This window comes from Phacochoerus africanus, chromosome 8 (assembly GCF_016906955.1).
Source record: "Phacochoerus africanus isolate WHEZ1 chromosome 8, ROS_Pafr_v1, whole genome shotgun sequence".
NCBI lineage: Eukaryota > Metazoa > Chordata > Mammalia > Artiodactyla > Suidae > Phacochoerus > Phacochoerus africanus.
In genome coordinates, this window is record NC_062551.1 from 75,031,185 (window position 1) to 75,041,707 (window position 10,523).

Below are 10,523 nucleotides of genomic sequence, written 5' to 3' on the forward strand. Positions count from 1 at the left end.
TGAGAGTTCAGGGTTTATCTGGTACAGCAGATGGTGTTACCTCAACTAATACAGGCTTCTGATGGAAGTCACTTGTGGTCCAGGGCCCAGTTGAGGCCCCCACTCCCCAGTCACCCTCCATGGCTGCTGCAGAAGGGGAAGGGCAGCAGGAGGCGGGGGCAGACACCTGAGCCCTCCGGCCCTGCCCACACAGTTCCTCAGTTTCCAGAAGCCCAGACTCCTAGGGTGGAGGGAGAAGGCCAGAGGACACCTGATGCCCTCAGCCCTGCCCACCACTGCCACGAACGCCACGGGAAAGTGCTGCTGGGGCAGAGCCTTCTCAGGCCACCATCCTCCCTGACCAGGCCCCTCTGGCCAGTCCTCAGGATGACACCGATATTCCTGTCCCAGCCTTAGGCCCTGGGTCCTGTCCTGGGTCAACTGAGGGTCGGGAGTATCTGCTCATGATGCCACCACCCCTCAGCTGGGGGTGTCCTCTGGTGAACTGGGGAGCAGGCCGGCGGCCACCTGGTCCTGGTGCCACAGCTGCTCTGCCAGGCCATTGAGCACGTGGGCAACGTCGGCCAGCCCAGCCCGCCCATCCAGTGTGCGTCCATCTGCCAGTCGCCGCCCTGGCACACTCTTCACTCGCAGGAGGGGCAGCTCCCAGGCCTGCCTGAAGGCTGTGAGGTCACGCTCAGCCACGTCCGTGTGCATATACTGGTCAAATCTGGAAGAGGGTCAAGGAGCCTGTCTGGTGTCTCTGCTAACCACCCCATCAAACCCAGCCTGCTGCCTCTTGCCACACACCTAGGGTCTGGGGAAGGCCCTGCGGCAGCCTTTAAGATGAAGCCCATGGGGGAAGTTCCTGTCGTGGCTCCATGGAAACGAATCTGACTAGTATCCATGAGGACGCAGGTTCAATCCCTGGCCTCGCTCAATGGCTTAAGGATCCAGCGTTGCCGTGAGCTGTGGTGTAGGTCACAGACACGGCTCAGATCCTGCGTTGCTGTGGCTGTGGTGTAGGCCAGTGGCTACAGCTCCGATTTGACCCCTAGCCTGGAACTTCCATATGCCATGGGTGCAGCCCTAAAAAGACAAAAAGTAAGTAAATAAATAAAGATAAAGCCCATGGGACTGGAGCCCGTGGCTGGGTCAGGGCAGGGTCCCTGACCCCCTTGCTCCCTGCCTTGCCAAGTGTGGCCCCTGACAGTCCTAGGGGCCACCCAAAAGATACTTGGAGCCGATGACCATCCTGACCACACCAGGGGCCTCGCCTGCTACTCGGGCCAGCTGTCCAGGGAGGTCTTCAAAGGAGGCTCGGTCAGTGAAGGAGAAGAGGAAGAGGAAAGCATCTGCTTTCTCCTTGCAGGCCTGGGGATGGAGAGGCTGATGTGAGGCTCGTAACCTTGGGACCAGAACCTGCGGGCTGCAGGGCCCTGAAAGTCTCAGCACCTCCCTCCTTCCACAGCCTGGCAACTGAGACCGGGAGCAGGGAATGGCTGGTCTCAGGGCAGAGCTCGGGCTGGGGCCCAGTCCCCAGTGCCAGCTCAGAGCTCTCCCAGCAGGGAGCATCCTCAGTCCATTCATGCCCAATTCTGGCTCCTGCAGACCGGGAAGGCCAGGCTCGGACGAGCAGCCCCTTCTGGACCCACCCAGGCCCACCTACCACTCACCGGCAGCATGTGATCGAACTTTTTGAGCGCAGACTCCCCGCAGTCCCAGAACTCAAAGCGGAACATGATGACACGGTTGCTGGCCTGCAGCTTGGCCGGCCAAAATACCACGGTGGTCTGGATGCCTGGGGAGGCCGGGGTCAGCCACACAGCATGGGAGAGGCGGAGGTGGAGAGGAGTGGGGGACCAGGAAGGAAGAGGAAGAAGAGATATGGCCCTGCCTTGGTGGGTCCTCTGTCTGATGGGGAAGGCACAGTCCCTGAGGTGGGAGAAATCTCAGTCTGATGGGGGTATCGGCCCTGCCCTGGAGAAGCTGCCAGTCTACCAGGGAGATGCAGCCCTAGCCCTGGCCATGGCAAAGAAAGTTCCAGAATACTGTCAGATGTCGCAGCGTGATGGCCAATCAGCATCCAGTGGAAGGAAATAAGAAAGGAAGATTAGTGTTTCCTGAGCACCTGTGCCCACTCACTGCGAGGCATGTAACCACCACTATCTCTAACACCAACACCACAACAACCCCGAGGGGTTGGTACTATTATCCCTGTTGGACAGAGGAGCCAGTGTAGACTCAGAGGTGAAATGACTTTCCAAAGCTGCAGATAAATGGTGGGGCTGGTGACAAATCCACCCAGGGAAGGCCTCCTAGGGGGACTCACCAGTTGTTTCATGATGCACCACGGGCACCTCCAAGCCAGCCAGCTTGGCTACCAGTGCTGTCTTGCCCACGCCACTCTTCCCAGACACAAAGATCTTGTAGCTGGCAGTGTCAACGGCCACAGGAGGGGGCAGCACTGGTCGCTCGAGCAGCCCTGGGGCAAAGAGGGAGCCAGGTGGGGTCAGAGGGCCAACATGAGCTTGTCCCATCAGACCCTGGGTCATATAACCTCATCTCGCAGGGTTTTTTCAGTGACAATCCACCATTCTCTATATTTGTGACAGAGGCCTGGGACACAAACAGTATCCCCAGAGGAGAAGCTCTGCTAAGAACACCTGTGCTCTGTGAACCGGGCCAGTGCCTACCAAAAAATAACACCTTTTTTTTTTTTTTAAGTTTGATGCATGAGATGGTTTTTGTTGATACTATTATTGCATGTTCTGGATTTTTTTTTTGTCTTTTGTCTTTTTGTTGTTGTTGTTGTTGTTGTTGCTATTTCTTGGGCCGCTCCTGCGGCATATGGAGGTTCCCAGGCTAGGGGTTGAATCAGAGATGTAGCCACCGGCCTACGCCACAGCCACAGCAACGCGGGATCCGAGCCGCGTCTGCAACCTACACCACAGCTCACGGCAACGCCGGATCGTTAACCCACTGAGCAAGGGCAGGGACCGAACCCGCAACCTCATGGTTCCTAGTCGGATTCGTTAACCACTGCGCCACGACGGGAACTCCATGTTCTAGATTTAAACCTGGTAAAAGCAAGGTTTTTCATAGTTCTTTCCTCAATGGAGAAATATCAGCAAAAGTATTACCATAAATAAACTCCTTAGAATCAATATACTGAGTTCTTGGAGTTCCTCAGTGGGTTCTGAACCTGACTAGTATGGATATGGGTTCGATCCCTGGCCTCGCACAGTGGGTTAAGGATCCGGCGTTGCCACAAGCTGTGGTGTAGCTTGCAGACAGATGCACCTTGGATCTGGTGCTGCTGTGGCTGTGGTATAGGCTCACCCCTAATCTGGGAACTTCCATGTGCCACAGGTGCAGCCCTAAAAAGAAAAAGTGTGTGTGTGTATCTTGAGATGTTTATGAATGCTTTTATTTATTTATTTTTTGTCTTTTTTTTTTTGCCATTTCTTGGGCCGCTCCTGCTGCATATGGAGGTTCCCAGGCTAGGGGTCGAATCGGAGCTGTAGCCACCAGCCTATGCCACAGCCACAGCAATATGGGATCCGAGCCACGTCTGCACACACTATAGCTCACGGCAACGCCGGGTCCTTAACCCACTGAGCAAGGGCAGGGATTGAACCTGCAACCTCATGGTTCCTAGTCGGATTCATTAACCACGAGCCACGATGAGAACTCCTTTATGAATGCTTTTAATTTAAAACTTGTGGAAAAAAACAACCAACCAAAGAAAACAGAGAGTTCTCCCTGTGGCATAATGGGTTAATGATTTAGCTTGTCTCTGGGGCAGCAGGGAAAAAAAGGAAAAAAAAAAAAAAACAGTCTAAACTGACACATCTATAGGCATGAGACCTGGAAGCCCTAAAGTACAGGCTGCCCTCTCACTCTGGTCTTAGGACCCCTGGAGCTTTGCGTCTCCTGGCCAGAGCTGGCCTCATGCTGATGCCAGGCCCCTTCCTGGGTGAGTTAGTTTCACCCTGAGGACCATGAATGTCTTATCCTGGAGACAGCAGGGCATGGAAGAGTCTTTTCTCTGTACACCCAGGGATCCTGGACAAGCCTGCTATGTGCCGTTGAGACGGTTCAACTGGAGTCCATTGTATAAAGTGCCCAGCAGAGGGCCTGGCACTAGGCGAGGGGCTCAGTCAACAGCCTCTCTGGTGACAGTGGTTCTTGGCAGGGTTTCGGTTGTTTCCGTGTTCCTGACTCTGAGGATGGAATTAGCTCTAAGGAGATTTGGGGGTGGGCTCTGAGGACAGGGGTCCCCAAAGCTGAGGAGTATAGTGGAGCAGGCCCTCATTGCTCTGCTTCTCTGCTTCCCCACAGGGGAGGGACAGGTAACACTATTCTCCCCAGGGAGGAACAGGTGGCAGCCTGGGGGAGGAGGGTGCTTACCAAACACACGCCGGCGGTTCTTGCGCAGGATGCAGGCCAGGTACTCCTTGCCCTCAGCGCTCTCGTGCCAGTCTTGGACAATCACTGAGCCCGGGGTGGGTGGTCTGGCCATGGCTGGGCAACCCAACAGGGAGGGGAGATGGCAGAATGCTGAGAGTAGGAGATGAGAGAGGGCCACTGTCCCAAGCTGTACCTGTGATCCCTCTTCATCTGCCCAGGGACCCTCCAGGAGCCCTAACTCCCTCCTCAGGGGGTGGAGGAGCCCCACTCCTCTTATCCTAATTTTGGTATCCAAGCTCCCTTTCAATATCCTGAGGGGTGACACACCCAGACAGAGCAATTCCATGGCCCTTTCTCCTCTGCACTGCTCCCTGGCCGACAGCCATCCCATTATTGCCCGGAGAGCTTTAACACACCTCCTCACTCCCTAGTCCCCTCCTACTGGGGGAGGCGGCCACAGTCGCACAGCCCTGCTTTTCCTCTACCTCCTCGATTCCGACTCCCAAGGCCACCCAGCCCTCACCATCAGCAGTCCCGGCGGGCGAACGGGCCCAGGTGGAGACTGTACCTTTAAAAACTCGTCCCGCTCTCCCGCCGTCCAGCCCGCCGGGCCTGCTTCCGCCCAGCTTGCAAAAAAGCTGCAACTAGCTTCAGCTCCCGCTGCCCTCCCTGGCGCGCGTGCAGGAGGCGCATGTGCGGCGGCTGTTGTCATGGAGACGTCGGGGGCGGGGTTGGGCTGCCGGGTGGCCCGCAGGGCTGGTCTCTCCTAAATTTGCTGCTACCACCTCGCAGAGACAAGCTGAACAAGGACCCTTCCCCCGTGGGCCCTGCGGCCTATCCTCTTCTCCATTGCTCAGTCTGGGCCCCAGTCTTTCCTCCAAAACTTGATAATCCCCCTTCTCCAGGAGCCTTCCCTGCCTCTTTGTGCCCCAGTTTCGTCTTCTATAAAGTGGAGGTAAAATACTACTACCTCCTAGGGTTCTTTACAGCAGTGCCTGGTCCACAGCAGTGCTCAGTAAGTTTACTTATTATTATTAATCCTGCTCAGTAGGAACTTGAGGTGAATTAAACAACTATGGCGAAAACAAAAAAAAAAAAAAAACTATGGCTTCACAGATGGGAGAAAAAGCTGCTGAGAGAGGTCAAGGGACTTGCTCAGGTTCTTAAAAATGAATCAGAGGCCTTCCAGTCACTGATGGATGGATTGATTGATTGATGTCACTCATTCGACAAGTAACTTCTGAGCCCCTACTGCGGGCCTGGCCTTTTCCAGCTGCTGAGAAGGCAACGGCAGCAAAAAGTCACCGCGCTCCTGGAGCTGATGTTTCAGCACTGAGCTCCTCTCCACTGTTCCAACACTGGGCATGGGGCCTGTTCGTTACTCAGAAGATGGGTGCTCAGTAAATGCCTGGTAGTTGGACAGGATGCAGGTGGCTCATTAATGAGAGGTTGTCTGTTACACTTAATTTTTATCAGTATTTTCTTGCCATACCTTCAAGTAGGGCAAATCACTGTTTTGTAAGGAATAATCTAGAAGTTAACCCTTATTGAAGGCCAGTTTAGTTACTGCCAGATGGTGGGGGCTCTACAGAGGTTAGCTCATTTAATTCTAGAAACACACCCATGGAGGACCTATTATCCCTCGTTTCTTTCATAGATAGGGAAATTCAGAGATGATGTTATTGTCTGAAGTTACCACAAACATGGTCAGTGGGAAAATGAGACTCAGAACCCAGGGTTTTGGATTCTGAAGGACATCTCTGTTTGGTCAGATTGGGTCTTTTGTGATTTTTTTTTTTCTTTGTCCTTTTAGGACCGCACCCGTGGCAATTGGAGGTTCCCAGGCTAGGGGTCTAATAGGAGCTATAGCCGCCAGCCTATGCCACAGCCATAGCAACTTGGGATCTGAGCCGCGCCTTCGACCTGCAACACAGCTCACAGCAACACCAGATTGCTAACCCACTGAGCAAGGCCAGGGATCGAACCCGAAACCTTACGGTTCCTAGTCGGATTCGTTAACTATTGAGCCACGACGAACTCCCGGGTCTTTTGTTTTTTTAAGGCCACATCCAAGGCATATGTCAGTTCCTGGGCCAGGGGTTCAATCCAAGCCATAGCTGCAGCAACACCAGATCCTTTAACCCACTGTGCCCAGCCGAGGGATCAAACCCTCACCTCTTCAGCAACCCAAGCCACTAAAGTCAGATTCTTAACCCACTGCACCACAGCAAGAACCTGGGTTTTGTGTTTTTAAAACTTGCCCCCAGGAGTTCCCATCATGGCACAGTGGAAACGAATTCCACTAGGAAACTTGAGGTTGCAGGTTCAATCCCTGGCCCCCCTCATGGCTCAGCAGTTAACAAAGCTGACTAGGAGCCAAGAGGATGCGGGTTTGATCTCTGGCCTCACTCAGTGGGTTAAGGATCTGGTGTTGCTGTGAGCTGTGGTGTAGGTCGTAGATGCAGCTTGGATCCCGAGTTGCAGCGGCTGTGCTGTAGGTTGGCAGCTGTAGCTCCAATTTGACCCCTAGCCTGGGAACTTCCATATGCTGTGAGTGGGGCTCTAAAAAGCCAAAAAGAAAAAAAAAAAGAAAAGAAAAGAAACCATTCCTACAGGATTCTGCAACTAAGCAGGGCCCCGTAGGGCTCCTGGGCACATAAGCCTTTCTGTGCCTCCATTTCTTGTTTTTAGGGAACAAGCTTTAGCCTCCAAGACCTTCCTGAGTCCCAGAGGGCAGGTTCAAACAGTTGCTAATCAGGAAAGGGAGAGGTGGGGGAGAGGATGCAGAGACAAGGGAGGAGCAGTCAAGAAACCACGGTGCAGTCTTGGGACAGGGTCCTGGTTCCTCTTCAAGGGATATACATAACAAGATCTTCTGCAGAATTAAACCCCCCAACAGCTGAAAACTAGAGAGGAGGACCACCAGAACCAGTCCTGGGGCCACCAAACACCAGCTCTGAAGAGGAATGAAAGTGTGCATCTACCCTGATCCTTATCTGTGACCCTGTTTTCTACTCCCAAACTTACAAAACCACTTTCTGTTCTTTCCCAAAGGAGGGCACGGTCTTTAGGGCATTAGCCTGCTCTGGTCTCCTTTGTCTGGCAAAGCAGTAAAGCTATGTTTTTCTCCTTTGCCCAAAACTCTGTCTCTGTGTTTCTATTTGGCACCAGTGGACAGAGGCTGAGTTTCCGCAACAATTCTGCAGCCTGAAACCATTGCCCATAATCCCAGGTCACTCAGTTCCTGCTGCATCTGTCCAGACTCAGGGTTATCCACAGCTATGTGAAGCTCGCATTGTGGACCAGGAGTGCCTCGGCAGCAGAGTTCAGGTCTGACTTATCTCTGGGTTTCCCGACTTCACATCCAGCCCTTCCCTGGCTTGGCATGTGGAGGGCTCAGGAGAGTGTGAGGAAAGGGAGCAACTTGGCAGAATGAGCTTGCTAATTATCCTGGAGCCAGATAAGAGGTGAAGTCCCCTTGGGCGCAGAGAGGGAGGCTGGCAGTCGGAGGAGCTAGTGGCCAGAGGCTTGGGGGAATCAGTCTTCACCACCCTCAGGAGCCCATGGAGAGGACTTCAGTGGGCATCAGGAGCCTGTTCAAAACAGGGATTCTTGAGCATTCCCATCGTGGCTCAGCAGAAACTAATCTAACTAGAAACCAGGAGGGTGCAGGTTTGATTCCCTGGCCTTGCTCAGCAGGCTAAGGATCCAGCGTTGCTGTGAGCTGTGGTGTAGATTGCAGACTCGGCTTGGATCCAGAGTTCCTGTGGCTGTGGCATAAGCTGGCAGCTGCAGCTCCGATTGGACCCCTAGCCTGGGAACATCCATATGCCACAGGTGCAGCCCTAAAAAGACAAAACAACAGCAAAAACACCACAGGGATTCTTGGGCCTTGACCCCCAGAGATTTTGCTGGGGGGGTGGCGGTGGGTGGAATGGGTCTGTGAGCCTGCACATTCAACAAGAATAGTGGGCAGTTTGGAAGTTGGGTTCTGTATCTGTCTGCTTGGGCTGCCATACAGAGCACCACAGACTGGGTGGCTTAAACAAACAGAACTTTTTTCTCACAGTTCTCGCTGCTGGAAGTCCAAAATCAAGGTGCAAGCAGGGCTGGTTTCTGGTGGAGACTTTCCTCCTGGCTTGTAGGCAGCTGCCTCCTCACTGTGTCCTCACACGGCCTTTCCTCTGAGTACTCACACCTTTTCCGTTGCTTCCTCCTTTGGGAAGGACACCAATAATACTGGATTAAGGCTCCACCCTTTGACCTCATTTTTTTTTTGTCTTTTTGCCATTTCTTGGGCCGCTCCCACAGCATATGGAGGTTCCCATCAAACAGGCTAGGGGCTGAATCGGAGCCATAGCCACCGGCCTACGCCAGAGCCACAGCAACGCGGGATCCGAGCTGTGTCTGCAACCTACACCACAGCTCACGGCAACGCCGGATCGTTAACCCACTGAGCAAGGCCAGGGATCGAACCCGAAACCTCATGGTTCCTAGTCGGATTCGTTAACCATTGCGCCACGACAGGAATTCCCAATTTTTATTTTTTTTAATTTTTATTTATTTATTTATTTTGTCTTTTTGCCATTTCTTGGGCCGCTCCCGCAGCATATGGAGGTTCCCAGGCTAGGGATTGAATCGGAGCTGTAGCCACTGGGCAACACCAGAGCCACAGCAACGCAGGATCCGAGCCGTGTCTGCAACCTACACCACAGCTTACAGCAACGCTGGATCATTAACCCACTGAGCAAGGGCAGGGATTGAACCGGCAACCTCATGGTTCCTAGTCGGATTCATTAACCACTGCGCCACGACGGGAACTCCTTTATTTTTATTTTTCCTTTGACCTCATTAAACTTAATTACGTCCTTAAGGCCCTACCTGTAAATAAGTTGCATTTGGGGTTAGGACTTTAATATATGGATTTTGGGAGTGGTTGTTGGGCAACACAGTTCAGTCCAAAACAAGCCCCAAAAACCTCCCTTACATAATCACCACTGCTGGGGATGGGAGGCCAGTCAACAGTTGGCACTTGAGAGGGCTGCGGTGGGAACTGCATTTCAGAAAGATGCTATGAGGAGTTTCTGTTGTGGCTCAGCGGTAAAAACCCAACTAGTATCCATGAGGATGTGGGTTCAATCCCTGGCCCTGCCGGTTAAGGATCCAGCGTTGTTGTGAACTGTGATGTAGGTCGCAGACACAGCTCAGATCCTGTGTTGCTGTGGCTGTGGCATAGGCTGCTAGCTCTGATTCGACCCCTAGCCTCCCGGGAACTTCCATATTACGCAGGTACGGCCCTTAAAAAGAAAAGGAAGAAAAAAAAAGGAAGGATGCCATGAACATGGTTTAGTGAATTCCTCTCTCCTGTGGCCCTTTGATCATTAAATTGTGTGTCCTTGTAAAGGTATCCTCTGGGTCTCAGGTGAAACAGCTGGACCATCTACCTAAAGGCCCTTCTAGTGCAGAAATTTCTGTTTTTTTGTTTTGTTTTTGTTTTTGTTTGTTTGTTTATTGGCTTTTTAGGGCCACACCTGAGCCATATGGAGAGTTCCAGGCTAGGGGTCAGATTGGAGCTACAGCTGCCAGCCTACACCACAGCTCATGGCAACACCAGATCCTTAACCTACCGAGTGAGGCCAGGGAGTGAACCAGCAACCTCATGGTTACTAGTCAGATTCGTTTCCACTGAGCCACAACGGGAACTCCAGAATCTTCTGATCAATCCATTCATTTCTTCATGGCTTGGTCTCCCCCTCAGATTGAGCACCTCCTGGACAAGTCTCTACAAAGCCTCAAGCGGAAGATTTGTCAAGGCAAGGACACAGGTGGCCAGGTGGGTAGACACACACAGAGACACGAGGAGCTGGAGGGTGGGGTGGGGGCAGGGGGGTGCCCAGGGAGTGGACGTGGAGAAGGGACACCATCAGATTCCTGTTTCCACCTCTCGCCTGGACGCTGCCTCTGGGGCACCGCACAGGTCCCAGAGCAATCTTTCTGCAACAGAAAGCCAGCACTACCACAGTCCTGAGTACATCTTTCAGCAGTTTTCACTGTGCTCGGAATAAAATCCATACTCCATGGCTTCAAAGCCTGTGACTGGCCTCTGACTGAGACAGGCTGGGACCTGGGAC

The 10,523-nt window shown here is 53.1% G+C and overlaps 1 protein-coding gene across 3 annotated transcripts; it reads right to left on the reverse strand.

The window, feature by feature from the left end:
• CPLANE2 (ciliogenesis and planar polarity effector complex subunit 2) lies at positions 1 to 5,071 on the reverse strand. Of its 3 annotated transcripts, none has more exons than XM_047792946.1 (6): positions 4,961 to 5,071; positions 4,393 to 4,506; positions 2,312 to 2,464; positions 1,656 to 1,780; positions 1,217 to 1,353; positions 1 to 709 (listed from the first exon to the last, which is right to left on the reverse strand). In XM_047792946.1, the coding sequence occupies exons 2-6, from the start codon at positions 4,502 to 4,504 to the stop codon at positions 460 to 462; spliced, it is 777 nt and encodes a 258-aa protein (XP_047648902.1). In that variant the 5' UTR covers positions 4,505 to 4,506; positions 4,961 to 5,071; the 3' UTR covers positions 1 to 459. The 3 variants fall into 3 exon arrangements, with proteins under 3 accessions (XP_047648902.1, XP_047648901.1, XP_047648903.1); XM_047792945.1 differs by having other exon boundaries at positions 4,393 to 4,542; XM_047792947.1 differs by having other exon boundaries at positions 4,393 to 4,542; positions 4,916 to 4,974.
• Positions 5,072 to 10,523: the final 5,452 nt, after the last annotated feature.